Source organism: Myodes glareolus, chromosome 8 (genome assembly GCF_982192425.1).
Source record: "Myodes glareolus chromosome 8, mMyoGla1.1, whole genome shotgun sequence".
Lineage (NCBI taxonomy): Eukaryota > Metazoa > Chordata > Mammalia > Rodentia > Cricetidae > Myodes > Myodes glareolus.
Window position 1 is genome coordinate 5,831,660 of NC_142033.1, and position 22,132 is coordinate 5,853,791.

Here is a 22,132-nt window from a genome sequence, read left to right on the forward strand (position 1 = left end):
TCTAGCTCAGCAGGACATCACTCAGCTCAAAGGGCAGAGGGGAAAGCTAAAGATAAGAACTAGAAACACAAGGCACCAGCAGCTGGGTTTTATTTTTATTTTAATTACAATTCTTCAGAGAACATTTCTTATTTAAGTTTTGTTCGGACATGCTTTTGTTCATACATACAAAATCTGTTGACCTCTAATCCTCTGAGAAGAAAGTTGAAAATTCAGAGTTCTACTTCCCTGGGTCCACTCACTTTACGGTGTTGTAAACATTTCCGAGTGTCCTTTGTGGCAGGAGTGCTGTGACCCTGCTGTCTGCAGTGCTCCCAGGTGGCCTCTGGGGACAAGCTACAGTCCGTGGTTGTCAGTGGCAGGGTCCTCACTCCAGTGCGCATCTCGTTTCTCAGCCACGAGTTTGATGAACTGAGAGTGGCTGGCATAGAGCTTAAGCTGGTCACTGATGTCCACCCATTTCACCTTCCCCGCATCATCTCCGGCCTCCAGGGTGAGCTTGTCCATGGTGTCCCCTGGGTTCCAAAGAAGCAACACCAAAAGAAAGGAAATTTGTTTATTCTGCTTTTTAAATGTAATTCTGTATTCTCAAATTATCTTACTAAAAATAAGATTAAATCTTTGTTACTATGTAGCCAAAGGATTAAAAACCTGAATATTCCAAAATTTCTAAATTTTAACTGATTAAATATTAGATGAAAGATTTTCTCTTCAAAGACTATTCCTTTGAGAGAAAGAGAGTTGCCACATTATATGAAAGCCTTTTCAAAAACAGAAGGATTATAGGGTTAAATATAAAAAAAAACCTAAAAAGCAAATCTATAACTCATTTTATTGTTTTAAGTTATATAATCGGATGCCAAATTGGAAACTATAATACAATGTATCTATGATTGTATTTACACATCTAGAAATGCCATCACTGTTAGAGATGCAAACGCTCTTCCTACAAGATAAGCTGGCACGGGAGAATTGTCTGTATTCTGTCAATCATGTATTTTAATAAAACGCTAATTGGCCAGGCAGGAAGTATAGGCGGGTCAACCAGGCAGGAAGTAGAGGCGGGGCAATGAGAATAGGAGAAGGCTAGGGAGGAGGAAGCTCCGTCTGCCACTCCTGCCCAGATCACCGAAGAAGCAACATGTGAGCTGACAGCTGAAAAAAGTACCAAGCCATATGGCTAACATAGATCAGAATAATGGGTTAAGATAAGTCATAAGAACTAATAAGTAGCCTGACCTAATGGGCCAATCAGCTTTATAACTTATAGATATCTCTGTGTGATTGATTTTCTCTGGGACTTGCCGGCTGTGGAGTACCAGGCGGGAACAGATACCACAATGATACCTCATGTTACAATAAGCTGTCAATGTTTACCCAGTGTGTTAAAGACAAACTTTCCCTGGGGAGATCATATTGATTATTACCCAGTATGTTAAAGATGAACTCTCCCTGGAGAGATTATTTTGATTATAACTTTCAGAACACCTAATGGACCAGACTCTGTTATGTTAAACAAGGTGTGGTGGCCTTCTGTTGTACCCTGAGCACCGCAGAGAACTGAGGAAGGAGTATTGCCATCAGTTCAGAGTCAGCCTGGGCTACATGATGAGACTCTGTCTCAAAAACAATGATCCAAAGGACGTCGAGAGTAAACTATTTGAGGCAACATATGTGCATGTTTTATGTATGCATATAAACATTTGGTATTATATACTATGTTCTTTAATTTTTATTTATTTATGTGTGCATGGGTGTTTTGTCTGCATGCCTGTCTGTGCACCATGTGTGTGCCAGGTGCTGGAAGAGGCCAGAAGAGGTCATCAGGATCCCTGGAACTATAGATACAGACACATGAGTCACAATTAGGGTACTGCGAGCTGAACCCAGGTCCTCTGGAAGAGCGGCCAGTGCTCTTAACTGCTGTACCCTGCACCACATCTCATTCTTAAAAATGGACTGGACCAAACTTTCCACCTCTGTGATACAGGTGAAAAAAAATGATAGAGATAAACAATGGACTGCCACCGTCACTAAACATGACATGGTAGGTAGTCCATGACTGGAATCCCAGCATTTGGGAGTCACAGTCAGGAAGATTGCCCATGAGATCATGGCCAGACTAAGCTACATACTGAGCTCAGGACAGCCTGGGCTACAGAGTGAGCTCAGGACAGCCTGGGCTATGTGAGGCCAGCCCACATTCGTTGCCATCAAGCGGCCACAGTATTCTTTGACGTGAAACACCACGCAGCAGCAGCACCTTTGATCTGCTTATCTGAGAAGGAGCACAAAGTTTGGAGGAAGCTAAGGAAAGCTGGCAGCTGAAGGTGGTGGTTTAGAGTTTCTTCTTCACATCATCTATTCTCTAGGTTTCCATTATTTTACCTATGTAAATCACCGTTACAGTGAGACAACAGAAGTCCTCCTTAAAGAAGACAATGCTCTGCCACGGCTCTAAGAGCAGGCACCAGCATCGCAGCTCTACAACTACGACACTCCAGCTGCCAACACCTCCACAGACTGAGAGACACACAGCTGCCATGAAGCTCAAGTAGAGCTCCTCAGCCTGAGGGTTGTGACCCCTTTCACAGGGGTTGCCTAAGACCATCAGAAAACACAGATGTTTATGTTACAACTCATAAGAGAAGCAAAATTACAGTTACAAAGTAGCAACAAAGATAATTTTATGCTTGGGGGTCAGCACAACACGAGGAAGTGTATTAAAGGGATGTAGCATTGGGAAGGTTGAGAATCACAGATTTAAAGTGTCCTATTAGCTCAGTACAGTCCTCTGGCATGCTGTGTTTTATCTGAACTAACAGTCTGGAGACTTTCCTTCACTCCTCCGGTCACATGATTAATATTTAAATGCACACAGATGTCAGCAGCCACCTCTCACCAGCCACCTCTCACGAGAAGAAAGCTGACCTTTCTTCTCTCAACAAACAGCTCTCACAGCCCCACTGCCAGCCCCGCGGGTAGAAAATCCTGTCACTGCAGGGAAAGGGGAGCCACTATCACCCTGGGGCACACATACTGTTTACTGCCCTCATGCACAATTGTTTTAGCAGCAAGGGATTCAACCAAGAGAACAGCACAGCTTACACCACCTTACCAAGAAGTCTCTTAGATGCCCAAAGGTGTGAGGAAGACAAACCAGTAAGACTAGAGACAGAGGCCTAGTGCCTACAGGTCTACTTGCCTTAATTTCTTGTTAGATACATCACAGCCAATCTAAATAGGCAAAAGCGAGAGCCAAAGGCTTGGAATTTATGGGCAAAGAGTTTTCTTTTTACAGAGAAATGAAAGACCTGGATAAATCCAGATCCCCCTAGCAGGAAAATAGAGCCAAAAATCTAGCAGGAAGAGAAGAATCAGAAATCTAGGATTAGCCAGTTTCAGGGTTTCAGGAACTAGCTGAAGATAAAGGTAGATTGTAATCTTGAGAGTAATCTTGAGAAACAGGGAGAATCCCCCTAGTAATTATCACCCCCTAGTAATTATCATTGGTACTTTTAGAATAGGAACTAGCTGATTATGACCTTGAGAATGATCTTGAGAGGCAGGAAGTTGCCCCCTTGTAATCATCACTAGAATTTTCGGAATTTTCTGTGACACCCTCCCTGCCCCCCTTTCGGATTACTGGGCTGTGTGGTTTCTTCCTATAAAAACTACTTCTCCCGGTCACTCGAGGTCGAACTCTTCCCCTGCGTGGGTTATGAGTCTTGGCCCCAGTGCACTGGTTCCCGTCTTGTTGTCTTGTCATTAAACCTCGTGTGACTGCAGCAAGGACGGTCTCTCGTGAGTTACTGGGGGGGGGGGGGGGGTCGCGTCATCCCGAGGCTTCAGTGAGAGTCTCCCCAAATCGGGGGTCTTTCAGAAAGATCAATCACCCATCAGGTATAAAATCCACCTTCAATCTTTGGAGAAAAGGTCATTTGTTTTTATCCTTGCAAATAAATAGTGAGTTGTGTGCAGCTAAACTGTAGAAACCCCATCTAAACTCCATTCGCATGCGGCTTCTAAGTTCTAGGCAGAATTGCTGCACAGAGAAAGGATTTGGTGCTGGAGTTTCCCCAAGAACAGGCTGAGTGAAAGGAGACCTCCCACATCTAAGTCACTGGTCCAGGGACAAGCGATTAGCATAAGTTCAGACAGCTCAGCAAAGAGCCAGAACACGGAGTTCTCTGAACACGGCCTCATTTAATTACTCCTTAAATGAAGGCCAAATGCTTAAAACATCACTCAGCTTAGCAGGGAAGGTTGTTCTGAGGAGTGAGCCGATGCATAAAGATCATAAGTCACTCTGAAACAGCAGGATCCCTTTGCTTCTGTAGTACAAACTGTCTCTAAGTCCCAAGACCCACAGGTGAGGAAACACACTTGCTCAGCAACACACACATGCTTATTACAGACGTACAGCACCCGAGGCTGCAGCACCGGGTAAATGTAAATGCCATTTCTTACCTCATCGCCAAACTGCCCCACCCAAATTCTCACGTGCTTTTCTTTACACAAATTTAATTAAAGCTTAATAATTGTACTAAACAATTGCTGGCTTTAAATCACATTATTTCAGCCTGTAACTCCAACTGCACTGCCATCGGCAGATTAAGGATATTTTAGTCACTGCGGACAAACCTTGCAGGCTTTGTTCTCAGAACTCTCTTAGTACTAACAGCTTCACTTGCAGATACACCCAACCCTAAACTCAACAGTTAGCACTTTAAAAAGCTGAAATACTAGTTGTAATGACGTCCTAGGAGACATCTTGACTTCAGCTGGCGCTCAACTCTAGTCAATAGACACATTTAAGTTTAGAATCACCTGTTTCGTCGTGGTAGTTCACAGCTTCTGTCTCCATCCACGCATTATCAGTGTTCCGAGGATCATCAACATACCCCTTATATATCTATGTAGGGGGACAGAGAGACAACGGTCTACTGAGACGGGAGTGAGTGGGACAGCAGTTAATTGACACACACTTAACACTGCTGAACCGGACACTTTAAAGCAGATAAGATTGTATGCAATAATATATATTTTATCCCCAAGATGATTACAAAGAAGTGTAAATAGCATAGAACCTTCACCATAGCTTCATAGACTTTTTTATATTCCTAAGGGGACAATATTCTCTTTTGTGGCAGCTTTGAAATTCACAGAATCCTCAGTACCAGAGAATCTGAGCGGGGCTGGGGATGCTCAGTGGTAGAATACACTTAGTGTGCTGGAGCCAGAAATTCAACAGCACTAAGGGGAAACTGAGACAGTCAACTTGGGCCATGTCCATAGTATAAGTATTTTCTGTTTTAACAATTTCTGTAATTACAATTTCATATGTTGAAAGATATGATAAACCTAAGAAACAAAGAAATCTGAAAATTAAAATTTAAAGCTTACTGATAAAAGGAAAAATTTAGTTCTAGCTATCCAACACAAATGTGGGTAAAACGACCCAGACAGCATACATAACAAACAGAAATTCCCCTTGCGAGGCCAAGGAAGAAAATTAAGAGGCCCAGCCCAGGTCTGGAGAGGGCTCAGTCAGTAAGATGAATGCTGGTAAACACAGGAGACCTGGGGATCCCTGGGGTCTGGGGCTTCTGACCTGTCAGCCTGACCTAACCAGTGAGATGGACCTAAACCCATGCAAAGTAAATGGCACCTGAAGAACTTCTCTTCCCCAACCTTACACACACACACACACACACACACACACACACACACACACACTCAAGTTCGAGGATAGCCCAGGCTACATAGCAAATACTGAACCAACCAGAGCTACATGTTACAACCCTAACAAAAAGAAAAGAAAAAATAAAGAGATCCCAATTATTGATGCCCAAATGCCTTCTGTGAATATTTTCTGTGAATAACACAAGAGTATATAGATAATAAATATAGGCATAAAAATTAAACAGCAACGCCCCCCCAAAAAAATACACCTTGTAAAAAACAAGTCTAAGATATAAATGGCCTTTCACAACAAGGATTCCTGTAAACAAAGAGATCTGTTTACTGACTTCGCAGTGTGTTAGAAAAGAGCTTTTCTTGTCACACAAGTTCAGTCCTCAGCTGAAGAAAAATTAAAGGGAAAACGGTAGTAAATGATCAAATGAGCTAAAGCCAGGATAGAAACGTTAAGGACAATCTGCTTTGTGAGCAGACCCCTTGGCAGAGCCTCCCTCCCCAGAGCCCCTTACCACGAGATGCTCCTGGCTGAAGAGTGTGTGAAGCTTCTCCTCGATCTCTCTCTTCTCAGCACTGGACTTCTGCAATGAGTTGAGGGCCTCCTCACCAAACTCCCTTTTCAGTGTGGCACTGATCTTCTCTCCAGGGTCCACCATCCCCTATGGGCACAGTTTTAAGAAGTAGAAAGCTTTGGTTCATTCGACACAATTCACTGACTGGTACAATAAACAGGTATTATTGTCTTTGCCCACAATCATTATCCCCACCCCTCTGTGACAAGAGCTTTTAAAACCAATTGTTCCCAGCAGAAGCAGCCAAGAGATGCGACACATACACTGGCCACAGCAATGGTCCAGGTTGAGGTTATGGCAAACTCTCCCAGGCAAATTCATTTCTTGGTACTTTCTAAACCCAAACTCTTTATGGGGGCAAGAAAACAGCACAATGGCTTTGCCGCACTGTCTGGTCCGTCCAGTCATGATGGCTTCCCCAGAAGACACCAGCAACAGTGCATCTGAGAGCTGTTGCAATCCCAAATGTTTGCTTCTCCACAGAAACTACGATTTGCTTCCTTCATAACGCCCTTTAAACGTCACCTTCCCCAAAGGCCTTCTCTAGCTGTAGCTAAAAATTGCAATCTCTCAATCCCTTTTGACTTCCTGTCCCTCCTGCCTGAGTTTTTCCTGTATCATCTACTGACACAAAATGACACAAAATACATTTAACTTTTTCATCTTACTACACTGGCTGCCTTTCCCAAGGGAATGTAACAAGACAAGGCTATCTGCTCATATCGCTCTGTTATATCTCAATGTCTACAATATTAACTAACAAAGGCATGGAGCAATTAAGGAAATGTATCAATAACAACAGTGGCTTCCTTGATCAAATTTCAAATGACAATAAAAAATGTAATGCCCTGCGATGAACTCATTTTTGTGTCATTGCATTCAGCATGAGCGGTCTGGTGCACACGGATCGGCCTAAGCTTGGACCAGCAGCTACGGTCTGTAATTCCATTCCACTTTTACACTACAAAGAAAGACATATTCTTACCGACCAGAGTATATTCATAAAAACTCATTTTCCCTCAGGCTACCTCTATCTCACAATAAAACAAACTATAAAGCCTCTACCACACATATGATATATGTATCTTCAAATATAGCACAAGTCAATATGGGCTACAAGTACACTCTTCCTGATGGTGATATGGAACTTTAAGAAAAAGTTTGTAACAAGTGGTTATCTTTCTATTATGTTTAAAAATTATATGAATTCAGTAAGAAATACTAAAAGTATATTGATGTGGGAGTCCTCTCTGTGTGCTGTGATTACCATTAATGAATAAAGAAACTGCTTTGGACCTATAGCAGGGCAGAACTTTGGGAGGCAGAGAAAGCTAGGCTGTATGCTGGGAGAAAGAAGTTCGGAGTCAGAGAGATGCCAAGAAGTCACTGGAGACAGAGGCTGGGATCTTTACCTGATAAGCCACTTCCAAATTTGGGTCTAAGGATATGATACCTTGGAAAAGAGGTTTTTCTCTTGTTTCCACAAAGGATGAGAACCTGTGGGTTGCTTCTAGACTAGTGTGGTTTGATGCAACAAGACCCCCTGAAGGTTGCTGTGAACACCCCCAAAAATTACTATGCCCAACAATCAGCAGGAAGCAGTATGGAGAAAACTACGCCCATATTCCCAAATATTGCCTATAAATGTTTGTTTACATTTAAAGGGGGATATGATATAGATATGAATAATTTGTACTGGTATGGATCTTGATTTATTGATACAAATTTAAGGTCAATTTTGTTATATGTATATGTATTTTTGATCTTGATTAAGGTACTGTTTGTGTAGTTCATTTAAAAATGTAATGTATAATGAAGAAATATAAGTTAATAGATACTCATCTATAATAGTCAAGCTTGTAGCCATGTTAGATTTTCTAGATGTATAGAGATATATTTCAGTTAAATAGGCATTCTTCAAATCTTTCAAGGACTATAGAATGTGGCATTTAAAATGTTTTAATAACTTAGAACTTTTGACAGTGAGACACATCTGCTCCTGACAGCATCAGCTACTTCCAGAGAAAGATGGGCATCAAAGAGGCTCCTTATGGAGTTGGCTAGCCATTTGGGCAAGAAACTGCTCTTGCCTGGACTGCTTAATGAACTAGACATTCAAGACCCACAGAGAAATGACAGATGAACTTGCTTAAAGGTGATACAATCCTTCAGGGTTCCTGCTTCATGAAAGAGTCTGCCAGACAGTCTTCAGGACACAGAAGAAAGTGACTAAAAACTGTCAATATAGACGGAACTGTCTTTGAAATTTCCTGCTTCATGGAAATGTCTGCTGGATACTACGGGCCTGTAGACTGAAGATGGATGCCCCAACAGTACAAAAGAACTTTGGGTGACTGTCCAGGCAGCGAGATGTCTTTGTCAATTCTAGAGTTTTGGAAGTTGCTTACAATGTACTTCCTGTTTACTTAGGTAATGTTATAGTTCTAGTTATAGTTTTTCTTAGTTATGATAAAAGATAGAGTAGATATAAATATTGTAACTGTAACTTTTGTTTGATACCTGTTTTATTATATGTAATTTTACTATGTTAAAGTTAAAACCTTCCTTTTTATTTAAATAGAAAAGGGGAAGTGATGTGGGATTCCCCTCTCTGTGCTGTGATTACCATTAATGAATAAAGAAACTGCTTTGAACCTATACAAAGGCAGAACTTAGGTAGGTGGAAAAGCTAGGCTGAATGCTAGGAGAAAGGGTGGAGTCAGAGAGAAGCCATGGAGCAGCCAGAGATAAACGCTTGGTTCTTAACCTGGTAAGCCACAGCCATGTGGTGATATACAGATTAATAGAAATGGGTTGAATTAATATAAGACTTAGTCAATAAAAAGCTAGAGCTAATGGGTCAAGCAGTGTTTTAATTAATACAGTTTCTGTGTGATTTTTTTCAGGTTTAAGTTAGCCGGGTGGTCAGAAAGAACAAGTGATCTCCCTCCAACAATATATAATTGGGTTTCAAGTAGGGGATTGGGATAGACCTTAAGTCACGAGTGCTACCCATATGTCAAATAATCACTGGCTATCTCTCCAAGGTAAATGGGGCTACCTTCATTGTAATGATAAAAGCCTGGACTCCATCACCCAGTAGCCAGTGCACAGGGCAGAACATGAGCCTCTATCTAGCCAAAAGTTTATGTTCTTTCCAACGACACTACAACTGTACTTGAATCTGAAAAGCTTACAGCAATCTAAACTTGGCAGCAGTGAAACTATGGTGATGACTGTGGTGGGTGTGAAGTGGCAGCCTCCTCGCACCAAAGCTTCAGTGAGAGCAATCAACAGTGACAGCATCAGCAGACGGCGGAGCCATGCTTACCCCTGGGATTGCCCACTCTCCACAGTCTTTCCTCTTTATTGCAACAAACTGTAAGATGCACTTCCCGGAAACAGGATGTGTGATTTTATTGCCGCTGTCATCTCTTTTCCACCTGTGAACGGGGACGGAAGACAAGGTTCCAGCTCACACCTGTGCCAACACCGTAAAGATGTTCTCTATATAACAAAGTACTTATTTACCCAAAACTGCCAGTGTAAAAGACTGTCTTTATTAGAAAAATGCTATATTTAGTTCTATTATAAACCAGGAAGACGTTTACTTCACACAAGGATGCTGTATTCTTTGTAAGAAAAATTTAGATTATATATAATTCTTACTACTTAAAGTCTGTCCAAAAAAAAAAACCATTTAAAAGCAAAACATAATATGAACGAAAGGTTTTCAAAGGTGTTGCATGAAATGATAAAACAGACCTGGCAATACTTCTATTGATCACTTCACCCTGGGATATCAGAAAAGCAGGCTACCAGTAGTTTCAGCTGACTGTAAAATAGTACTTTTCAGTCTATGCATCTTTAGACTATGGGGGGAGCACCCTCCATCCTATTATGTCTTGAATTAAATTACATGGTTAGGGAATGGCCAGTCTAGAACACGCTTTTTCTAACCTCATCGTCTTTTCCAAAGACAAGCCTCCCTCCCCTTCCTAACCTACACCCCCAACTTCACGGTTTTTTGTAAAACTAGTCTTCAAGACAAAGATAAGAACTTTGTACTTCCAATAACAAATGGAAAAAAAAAGTCTATGCTGCGATTCTCACTCTAGAAGAAACGTGAAAGCACACGAGTTTGGATGGGTCTCCATGTTTCTTTATCTAACCCACAAGTCCTCTCAAAGGAGCTCACGGTACTAGAGCAGAGCCAAACCCCAAAGTGCTGCACTATAACAAAGATTTCAGACTGAGGAGCACAGGAAACATAAATTAAAGAATAATTAGTGCAGACCCAAAAATAACATAAGATACAAAGCAGTAATATATTGATCCAAGAAACTGAGCATCTACTCAGTCTGGCACTATAAGCAAGTGAGAAGGGGGTGGAGCATGAAGCTGAAGAAGCCAGCGAATGGCTACACAGCACGATTCTCAAATCTGTGTTCTGAAGAGAGCCAAGAATTATGCTCAGCAGAGAATGCCACAGCCTGCTAGCATTTTAGAGAGCTCCCTTATTTCCACAGAGGCATGGGGGTGACTCAAGGGAAACAGAATGACTCAGAGTCCAGATTTACTCAGATTTACTCAGATGGTAAAATGCTGTTACCATCTGCTACTTTACCTATGCCATACTTAATACACTCACTCATCTGAAACCAAGGTATGGACGGTTTTCATAGATCATTCTCCGTCAAGACCATTCTCTGCAAAGGGCAGCATTCCTGTGCAAGCACGGTGCCCCGAGGTTCCCTTCTAAGGTAAGACTGTGAATAAGGTACCCTTTCAGATGTTTAAGGTCAGGGGTAGGAGTAACCTGCCCACTCCTGAGATGCCCTCAAGGTCTGTCTGGTGGCATTCTAATGAAAGCTCCTGGATTCTTTGTAATGGCGTCAAGTTAGCAATCATGCCTTCCTCAGTGTTTTTACAAACAAGCAAGTTTACTAAGACATGACAACACGTTACTCCAGCTATCTCCTATGTCTCACATTCAGTAAGTCTCTCGCATCAAGAGACCACAGTCTCCAGTGCTGAGCAATCCATGACTGTACTTGGTCATGTTTCATGCATTTTATTTTAAATTTTCCACCTTGCAAATGAAGATATAGCTCTTCAAATGACCAAAACTTTAATTCTTACACTTTTTTATGCCCTCTAAAGTACCTACTCAGAGCTGGGGAAAACAAAACAAAAAAGATGTTTAATACATAACTGCCAGATGTGTCCAAACTTTTGACACTGCAACGTGATTTTGTCATTTACAAAGCTCATGCTCAAGAAATGAGCTCCCAATTCAAATCATCTGTGTTGCACTGGGCCACATTCACAGCCACCTCTGGGTACAGAATGCAGCCCATGGGCAGTAAGCTGGACAAGCCTGGTAGATAACACCTGATGTCCACCTACATCATAAAACCACAACTTAATTACCTGACTGACTGATTTCGAGGCTTTGAGACAGGCCCCAAATCCATGACAACCCACCTGCTTCAATCTCCCACGAATGGGAATTACAACATAAGCCACAATTCCTAGCTAAAACTACAGCTTTGTTCTTCCACACACACTATAATGTCCCATAAAGTCCCATGTATGTGAACACACACACACACACACACACACACACACAGAGCTAACATTTGTATTTTCCAATCACTTCACTCTCTGCTACTGAACCCCCACTCGGATCTTACCTGGTTATGATGGGATCAGCGGCATGATTTGGGCCCCATCTCCCCAAAAGGCCCCGGCCAACCAGTCCTGTCCTCCCTGCAGGGTTTCTAGGAAGGAAAAGGACAGAGACCACAAACAACATACAATCAATTGAATGCATTCATTTTTTAAAGTTTGGCTTGATACAGCATGCATATGTGTATACATGTTTGCTTGTGTGTTGGCAGGTGTACATGTACATGTGTGAAGGCATGAGGCAGACATCTGGCCTGAGGTGTCATCATCAACAGCTCTCCACTTTATCTAGAAAGAGGAAATCAGCTAGCCTGAGATAGCCTAGCAAGTCAGTTTACCTCTAGAATACCCTGTCTCTGTCCCTTTCTTGAGCCATAAAGATTACAGGAAGCCACCAAGCCTGCTCGGCTTTTATGTGGGCTCTGAAGGGCCACATTCCTGTCTTTATGCCTGCACAACGAGAATTTTATCCAAAGAGTCCCAGTCCCCTAACTTTTTTTTTTTTGTTGTTGTTGTTGTTGTTTGAGACAGGGGTTCTCACTGTGTAACAGCTCTGGCCGCCCTGGAACTTGCTCTGCAGACCAGGCTGGCTTTGAACTTGCAGAGAAGATCTGCCTGCTTGTGCCTCCAAAGTGCTAGGATTAAAAGCCATGTGCCACCACCACCCAGCCCAACTAACTATTTGATCTAATCCACAACCCAGAAAAAAATGTCGGCTCTGTGCATCTGCACTTAGGCCTACGTTCATTACCGTTGTCGAAACTGAGTGGCTTTTTATATTATTTTGTACTAAATTCACAAACATTTTTTTAAAGCCACCTGGCTAACAGACAATAATTTTTTCTTCAAACTCATGGACATGTAAGGAAGGAGGGCAAAATGAGCCTTGATGTTAAAATTATTGGGCTTTACTTGTCTTTTAAGTTGCATTTTATTTATTATGTGTGTGTACAGGTCAGAGAAGAAGCTACAGAAGTCAATCCCTCCACCATGAGTCCCCAGGGCAGGCAGACAGCATTGCAGTGGCGACGTCACACACAGAGCAATCTCACTTAGCTAAGAGTTCTAGCTTTCAGGTCTTACATGTTTGCATAAATTCTTACTAGAAGCCATTAGCTCACTTAATAAATATCCACTAAAAACATAAACTGAAATCCCTTTTTATAATTTATTCAATTAATTATTTCAACCTTCAAGATAAATTTATAAAACAATACATTCAAATTCTGTCACTTACTAGCTGTGTGAAAATTGCTAACGTTCTTTCTGAATCTGTTAAACAAAACTAAAAGTATATGTGTGTACACAGAGCTCTGTGGAGATTTAATTACTACGCTTACACTGTGAATGCCAACACCTCATCGCCCTCCAGACCTTATGCTAAGTCGCTTCGTGCCAGCACCCACCTGGGTCTTCCATTTTCAATCTCATATAGGCCATTCTGGCTCTTCCTTTCCACATGCCCATCCTTTTCATTGAATTTGGGAGAAAAGTTGCTTTCACTGCAATGCAAAATAAAATAATGATTAGATACTATCTACGGCTTAACAATGTAACTCACTGCTATTCAAAACAAACAGTATCTTTGAAAAATTTAAGAGTTATGTTCTGATCTACAAATCATCTTATTCAATCAAAACAGGCTCTAGTGGTGGGCAAAGACCCTTTTTATCCAAAGCAGAAAAGAATGTTGTATTACGAGGCCTGTTAACCCTTTGAAAGAAGGAAGGGAGTCCCTCCAACATGACCAAAATGTCCATATCATACTAATAACACAGAACTGTCTATGAGTGCACTATGGCAATAGCTGGCTCCCACAGGATTCCAAACAAAAGCTTCCTTCTGAACCAGCAAACTCCATCAGCGTTAGAACTAGAAAAGCAATTAGCGTGTGCCCTCTTTTCATAACTCATGGCCACCACCTGCACTTGGTCCTTCCTCGCCCCTTATACTCAGCCTTGCTCTTCTCATGCTACACTGCACCCATGTGTACATTTGCTCACATACATGCATGTTCTCTTCATGTTACACTGCACCCACATCTAAATTTGTTCACATATGTGCATGTTCTCCTCATGTTACACTGCATCCATGTGTACATTTGTTCACACAGATGAATGTTCTCCTCATGTTACACTGCACCCACGTGTACATTTGTTCACACAGATGCATGTTCTCCTCATGTTACACTGCACCCACGTGTTCATTTGTTCACACAGATGCATGTTCTCCTCATGTTACACTGCACCCACGTGTACATTTGTTCACACAGATGAATGTTCTCCTCATGTTACACTGCACCCATGTGTACATTTGTTCACATACATGCATATGTTACTTGCTGGATTTGGTATGAGAGAGGCCTGGGACTCTTCTCCTGAGATTGTGTGATGGCAGTTTAGCAAAGGGTGTGAGAGAAGAAACTCGGGAGCCAACACATTACACGCCACAGCCATCAGCACAGCAAACACTGTTGCTCTCCTTTTTTCTCTCTTTTTAACTGGTACATAATCACTGTACATAATGTGAGGTGCAGAATGATTATCTGACATGTGTAACTGTGATGATCAAATTTGAATCATTAGCATTTACATCATCTTACACGTTTGCTACTTCTTTACATGGAGAACTTTTGAGATTCTCTTTCCTAACTCTTTATAAAATATATAACAAAGTACTGTGAACGGTAACCCCCGCTGTGCCATAAGATGGCAGAACTTACTTCCTAAGGAGCTCTATGTGGGTAGCTGCTGGCTACACTTGCTAGCCTGTAGTCAGCACTTTCCTGATATCTACTTCAACCAACTTGTTTGCTGGACTTTTGTTCTTAGAAGTGCTGGGGTAGGGGTGCACATGTGCACATTTGTGTGTATAGAGACTGAGGTCAACCTCGAGGAACAATTCTCAGGAGTCAAACACTCATTTTTCTTAGGCAGAGCCTCTTACTGGTCTAGAACTGGACAAATATGTTGGGCTGCTGGCCAGCGAGCTCCAGAGATCCCATGATCCCAGCCTCTGCAGCACTGGGGTTACAAGACATGCTGCCCCTTCACCCCCACCCCCAGCTTTTCACATTGGTTCTGGGGACCAAACTCAGGCCCAGATGCTTCCACAGTTAGCACTTTACCCACCGACCAATCTCCCCAGCCTGAAATCACTTTGTTCAGCTTAGACGTAAGCGTCAGACCAACATACAGCTGCGAATTATCCAATCTGCCAAATACAAATGGACTGGACATTGTGAATGTAATACTTATTTGATAATTGTTCTTATTGCATATAGTTTTGCTGTATTAGTATTATTAATATTTACTGTATTATTAAATAAAAATTAAAACTTTTCCTTTTTATTTAGACAAAGGGGAAATATTGTGGGATATGTGTACGCTGTGTGAAGGTGTACTGCTGTGACTGGTGTAATAAAGAGCTAAATGGACAGGATCTGGGCAGGAGGTATAGGCAGGACTTCCAGGCAGAGAGAGAACTCTGGCAAGAAGAAAGGCAGAGTCACCGCTCAGAATGGAGAGGAAACAGAAGGTACAAGATAAAAGAGAAGTAACGCCACATGGCAAAGCATAGATAATATGAATGGGTCAATTTACATTATAAGAGCTAGTTGAGACAGGCCTCGGCTAATGGCTGAGCTTTCATAATTAATAATAAGTCTCCATATTGTTATTTGTGAGCTGGTGGTCCCAACAAGAAATCACTACTACAAAGGGGTTGGGGACAGCCTACTCCACAGGCACTGACATCTATTTACATAGGGTTAAGCGTTCTAGTGACTTCGGAGTGGTTACAGACTACTTCAAAAGGCTAGAAGAAATGATTTAGAATGTTTTCAACTTAAAGAAAGGATGTTTGAGGAGATGGCTATAGTAAAGCTGATTCAAATACATACATTCATCAAAACATCAGCATGTGCAGCCTTACGCTTTTATAAATGAGTTAAAATATAAAGTTAGGCTGAGAATGTGCCTTTTGATAGCTAGCAATGAAATTAGAAAATTTGAAATTTATGCCCTGGCAATGCTGAAGCATGCATAGGCAGCCCATATATGGCGGTTCTGTTGAATTTGTCCATATTGGGTTACATGGTCTACACTGACCAGCAACAAAAAAGTAAAGCAAAACAATTAAAATGAATCCAATGAATGAGTAACATTAAAAAATAATTTGATTTACTTTATTATATATTAAAAAACACATATAATTTATATATATTATATATATTTATATATATGTATATATATGTGTGTGTGTGTGTGTGTTTTGCCTGCATTTATTACATCCATCACGTGGGTCCTGGTGCCCGTGGAGATATTGGAAGAAGGTATTGGAGTCTCTGAAACTGGAGTTATGATTGGCTGTGTACTACCATGTAAATGTTGGAAAGCAAACCCGGGTCCTCTGTAAGAGCAGTAAGTGTTCTTAACTAATGAGTTCTCATTCTATCTAGCTCCTGAAATCTTTTAAAAAAGAAAATAATTTCACTACTGTATTACATTTATCATTAAAAGAAACATAAATAGCAGCAAGCTGGGAAGATGACGCTGAAAGGACACAGGCTTGACTATATGTGAGGATTAGTTCTAGAGACCCGCTGTCCACAACCACAGCTGCACTGTGAGCATTAGTTCTAGAGACCCGCTGTCCGCGACCACGGCTGCACTGTGAGCATTAGTTCTAGAGACCCGCTGTCCGCGACCACGGCTGCACTGTGAGCATCAGTTCTAGAGACCCGCTGTCCACAACCACGGCTGCACTGTGAGCATCAGTTCTAGAGAAACTGATGCCTACCACTGAAACCTGAAGACACATCTCAAATGTTCTCACCACGAAAAGAAGTGCACGAGACAGCAATGGCTACGTTAAATGGCACTACTGTGCTGATCACTTCAATGTAGGTGTGAATCCAAACACTGAGCTGTACATCTTAAATATATACAGTTTTTGTCGATTATAGCTTGCCAAAGCTAGAAAGAGATAAAAAAGAATATAATCATAAAATAGGAACCACCCGAGCATTTCCAGGAACACAGAGCACTCTGCCTCTCCCTCCCTTTCCCACTTTTCTCACGCCCTTCCTGACTTTTTCACACTCATCAACGTCTGGTTTTGGTCATCTGGAAACATGTCTCACAAATAAGCTCACAACCTCAAACACCAGCCTCGCTGTGCCGGAAACAACAGAGGGGTACAACTCCAACTACCCAACCACCTAGCTACAAGTGCAAAAACAGACACTGCAGCAGCTATTTCATACCGAAAATAGATTTGCCTATTAGGAGAGCCTCACGAAACAGCGAAGACTGTTTGCTCTGGGAGAATTCAAGGGAACATGAAAACTGACTTGTAACAACACCCAGCATGGACAAAAATGATTTCCCAAGGGAAATGATAATTTAAAACACCTGACTGGTAGACACGTTACCCCCAGCTAAGACTGGCCTATGGCTCACCTGATCTGAGGGTCCGCCCACCGGGGCCCAGCCAGGACGGAGACTGCAGTGTACTCCACCGGGTTATAGTCCTGCCACTCCACAAGCCAGCCCACCTTCTCATTAGGAACCTGACTCCGCTCAACCTTAGAGCCGGGGTAAGGAGAAGTCCGAGCCTTGTTGTGGGAATTCTCGTTGGCACCGTTAGAGCCTGACATGATGATGGCGTCACGGTGAAATCCACAGGACAGAAAGGAGTTTCTGAGGAGAAAAAGAGAAACAGCTTAGAAACATTCCAAAAGCATGTGAAGTAAAGAACCTAGTTCAAAGACTCCCCAAACATTTTCAATTTCAAAAACTTCTGAAAATTAGGAAATTGGGGCTGAAGAGACTGATGACTCAGAGGTGGGTATTGCTCCTCCAGAGGAGCCGAGCTGGTTCCCAACACCTACATCAGACAGCGCACAACCACCGTAACTCCAGCTCCAGGGTAGACAAGGCCTCTGATCTCTGAGGGCACCGACACTCACATGCATGTGCACATGCACACGCTAGTATTAAAAAGCAAAATAAACACTTTAAATCAAAAAATTCAAGTTAAGAACATGTAACATCCATGAAGGGTTTTCCAACATGAAGATTTTGAAAACTAGCTAAATCTGGACTGAAGTGGTAACTCAGTAAAATGCTTGCTACACAAGCATGGAGACCTAAGTTAGAGCCCCAGCACCAACACAAAGGGTGAACACTAAGCACTGTCTGTCACCGCAACACTGGAGTAGAGCAGGTGAAAAAAGCTCAACAGCCAGCCGCCAGGTGATATGGATGAGCTCCGGGGTCAGTGAGAAACCCCATCTCAGGGCCCAATAAAGACATCTGGTATCACCCTCTGGCTCCCATATGTATGCGCGCGCGCGCACACACACACACACACACACACACACACACAAACTAGTTAATCTTATAACTGTTGCCTATTGGCTGCAATTATTTTAGTTGAGCAAACAGGGGGCAGAATGTTAGTTTTATGTTCTTTTAGGAAAAAGGGGGGTGTGCTATGAAAACTCAGCCACGGATAAAAATACAAACAGTACTTTATAAATAAATTTACTAAAGAAAATGAAGAAGAGAAGGAGGAAGAGGAGGAAGAGAAGGAAAAAGAGGAGGAAGAGGAGGAGGAGGAAGAGGAAGAGAAGAGGAAGAGGAGGAGGAAGAGGAGAAGAAGGAGGAAGAGGAGGAGGAGGAAGAAGATGAGGAAGAGGAAGAGAAGAGGAAGAGGATGAGGAGGAGGATGAAGAAGAGGAAGAGAAAAGGAAGAGGAAGAGGAAGAGGAAGAGGAGGAGGAGGTGGTTATGTGCAAGTTATTGCATGGCCATGAGTTACCCATGGTGACTACCGAGTCATTTCAACACAGGGTGATTGTTTTTGTAAGACAACAGCAAACTGTTTGCTCTGCCTGACTTTAGTCTGTCTTCCTTCATCCCATTCAGTGACTGTCAAAACGCTGCCCCTTCATTTGCGTGCACTCTGCACCCATGTGGTACTGTCAAACTCCCAAACTGCAGGGATGCCCGCCTGATGAGGAGGCTCACAGCGCAGGGAAGCAGGCTTGAGTGAAAAGCAGGAGAATACATAACCTGACTGACTTTACCCAAAGTAGAAGTACAATTTCCGAACAGTATGGACAGCCAGGAAGACCGCCTGATTAAAGCCAGCCTGGCCACTCAGCAAACTGCCTCACACACCAAGAAAACTTGCAGGTTTTCATTGTTTTCCTATCAGTCGGCATGCTTCGTTCAGCCACTAGAGATCTGGACACCCAAGTTATGAGTTCTCTGAAAAACAAATATCATTCAAAGCTCATATTCAAAAATACATAAGTGTGAAATGTGTATTTATCTAACTAGATTCCAGGAATATGTTTTTAAAAAGCAAAAGAGAGTCCTGTTCTCTATTTTTGAAATGAAAGGTAAGTTTCATGGATGGAAACAGGGCAAGAAAAACATATTCATTCTTCTATTCTATCCCCAACCAAGTACCAAAAATATTTAAGTAATCTGAGGTTCTCTGTTCTCCGACTTAGGGAAGACTAAGAAAGCAGAATGGTGTCAATGTGCTCTCCAGTATCATGAGATTGACATACCGATGCTTACTTTCCTAATAAATTTAATTTCTTAAGGAAAATAGTGGAGCTGGGGAGAAAACACTTCTGCTGAGAACAGCAACCACCCAGTCACTGAAGACTGGAGTTCAGGTCTCAGTACTCATCTAAAAAGCCAGGCATCCACACACACCTGTGACGCCAGCTGGCTGGAGGTGAGGCAGCAGAGGCAAGAGGATCCTGCCCCCCCAAAAAAAAAAAAAAAAAAAAAAAAAAAAAAAAAAAAAACCAAACACACACAAGCCCCAGATTCAGGAAGGGAATCTTCCTCAAAGGAATAGGCAAACCATGAGAGATAAGACCCCCAATATCTTCTGGACTCCACACAGGTGCACAAGTACACACAACTGCACACATGCTCAGAGAAAAAGAGAGAAAGAAACTCCACAAATATTTTAAAAATAAATAGCAAAATAAAATCAGAGTATGCATCTTCCGTACAGAGAAGTGCTAATCCCATTTAGATCCGCTCTCCAGTGCGAGAGAGTGATGGCTATTGGAACAAGAATACTTATTATAAACATATAGAGAGCCTCAATGTTTTTATTGAATAACAGATCTGTGCAGGAAATGTTTGCCCTAACAAATAGGAAATAGAAACTAACAAAAAGCATCTTACAAAGCAGAGATCTGTTCCTAAGACTGGCAATAAAAGAAATTCAAAAGCGGCACGTTGCTTTGAACTGAGGAAAATCTCAATGTTATAGTTTCTAAGAGCTAAGCGATGGAATTCTGCTCGCTCATCTGACCTCACAAACCTTTGTTTTTCTAAAGAAGTCTAACAAAGCCTCGGGAGCCTACTAGGCTAACTGGGGTCTCACATTCACAGTAAATCAGAATGCAGAGCCAGGCTCTAAGCTGGGCCACGCCCCTGAAGAAAAGGATAGCCACAAAACTCTTGAAGCGACATCGCTCGGTCGCTCCCCAGATGGTTTACAATATTAGATTAGCTAACACTCAGCACATTCTTGCTGACTCAGCTTTGGGCTTTTCTTCTGAATGTGCAGTTTCGGTTCCGGATACCCCACTGTCAAAGTTCCCTTCCCCATCTTACTACAATAAAGAAACACCGAGCAGCTCTGTATTGTTCTGCTAACAATCAACAAAAACAGCATCAGTGATTGCCCAGAGCTGAGTTTCTCCCTCAGCAAACCCCACTGAAGAAGACCAGATGTATAAAGGGAAGTTCATTCACACCAGCAGAGAGGGCCGCTCTGATTGAGGGGTTTTATAAGCACTGTCAGGAAGAGAGAAAAGAGATAAAGTCACTGGGCCTACAAACCACAGACAGTAGAAGTCGTTCCATTTTCAAAAAGACAAGATGTCACGTCTGTAACCGGAGCCCTGAGAAATTTCAAACTTAGTCTAATGAGCCTGCCAAAAACCACGGAATTCTCTTTCCTCTGCGAAACTGAAGCTTGCTGACAGTCTGCCTCCTGGACAAGGTCAAGTTTGAGGTGTGGGCGTTTGTGCTCTAGGAAGGGGAGGGCGAGGACCACTTGCCACAGACCCTGGTGTTGGAGGACTCAACAGAACCAGGCTTGCAACTTTCCAGGCACTAGGGAAGTCGCGGCCACTGGCCCAGCAAAAAGAGCGAGGTCCCAGCCCCGCGGTCCCTGCTACTCACACGGACAGTGCGTGTGTCTCCGTGACAGGCTTCAGTATTAACCCTCACAAGGGGCAACGCACAGTCAAACACCCGGTAAACTCCGGTGACCTGCGAATCAACGCCGGTGGCATAGCTATGAGGGCAAACTGAAACACCGGAGCTGGAGAAAGGTCCTTGCTAAACCCCGTGCGCCGGCACAGCCCCCGGGAAAGGCAGGTCTTGGAGAGCCGCAGCCCGCCCTAGAAACGGGGTACCTGGACGCGGGGACGCCGCGGCAGCCTGAAGCCCGGACAGCCACGGACGCGAGGGCCACTGAGAGCGACACGGTGGCTACCGCCTGCCCCAAGGAGCGGCCGGCCATCGGCGCCTGGCGCGTGGCAGGCTCGAGGTCTGCGGCCGCCGGGCCTGGCCTCAAGCCCCGCAGCGAGCGAACCCCGCTCCCGGAAGCCGCCGGGCACTGGGACCCAACGGCGAGGCGCACAACGACGCTTTACGACGGGGCCGCCAACCAACCTGTCCGCCGGGCCTCGCCGTCTGCGCAGGCGCGCTGAGGCCAACGCTGAAGGCACCCGGCGACGTGAAGGGCCCGGCCCGCGGCCGTGCGGAGTCACGTGAGCGGTACGCGGTCGTGCTGAGACGCGGGACGACGACGGTGTGGTTTCCAGAAGGAAAGTCACTCGCCTTGCGAAACAGACGCACAGAGCAGGCTCTGCGACCGCCTGTGAAGAGGAAGCGTGAGCGTCCCGCCCGTCACGTGACCCGCCCCGTCATGTGATCTGCTTCCCTCTGAGCCCTAAGAAAGGGATCCCTAGCCTGAAGGGGGTCTGAGCTCCCTAAAGTCCCCGTCTTGCTGCTGTTCGCGGTATTAGCGTCTCCCATGAGCCTCTTGTCCGAAAGGACAGCCCGCCTCAGTGTCCCACGTGAACCCAAAACCGTGAAACTGGCAGTCTGGATAATG

The 22,132-nt window shown here is 43.4% G+C and overlaps 1 protein-coding gene across 4 annotated transcripts; it reads right to left on the reverse strand.

Annotated features, from left to right (window-relative positions):
* Window positions 1-83: 83 nt before the first annotated feature.
* Nudt9 (nudix hydrolase 9) lies at window positions 84-21,868 on the reverse strand. 4 transcript variants are annotated; one of them, XM_087908818.1, is made up of 8 exons: window positions 21,688-21,868; window positions 17,426-17,665; window positions 13,370-13,465; window positions 11,969-12,055; window positions 9,604-9,715; window positions 6,213-6,359; window positions 4,831-4,915; window positions 84-515 (listed from the first exon to the last, which is right to left on the reverse strand). In XM_087908818.1, the coding sequence occupies exons 2-8, from the start codon at window positions 17,620-17,622 to the stop codon at window positions 337-339; spliced, it is 903 nt and encodes a 300-aa protein (XP_087764944.1). In that variant the 5' UTR covers window positions 17,623-17,665; window positions 21,688-21,868; the 3' UTR covers window positions 84-336. The 4 variants fall into 4 exon arrangements, with proteins under 4 accessions (XP_087764944.1, XP_087764941.1, XP_087764943.1 ...); XM_087908815.1 differs by lacking the exon at window positions 21,688-21,868 and adding an exon at window positions 21,429-21,621; XM_087908817.1 differs by lacking the exon at window positions 21,688-21,868 and adding an exon at window positions 21,193-21,394.
* Between the last annotated feature and the right edge of the window lie 264 nt (window positions 21,869-22,132).

Excerpts from the sequence above, each read along its gene's own strand:
- Nudt9 (XM_087908815.1), bottom strand. The coding sequence starts at position 21,535 with ATGGCCGGCCGCTCCTTGGGGCAGGCGGTAGCCACCGTGTCGCTCTCA. Across the intron at positions 9,716-11,968 it reads GCTGATCCCATCATAACCAG|GTGGAAAAGAGATGACAGCG; the intron begins GTAAGATCCGAG and ends CCCCGTTCACAG. Across the intron at positions 6,360-9,603 it reads GAGAGTGGGCAATCCCAGGG|GGGATGGTGGACCCTGGAGA; the intron begins GTAAGCATGGCT and ends CTGTGCCCATAG.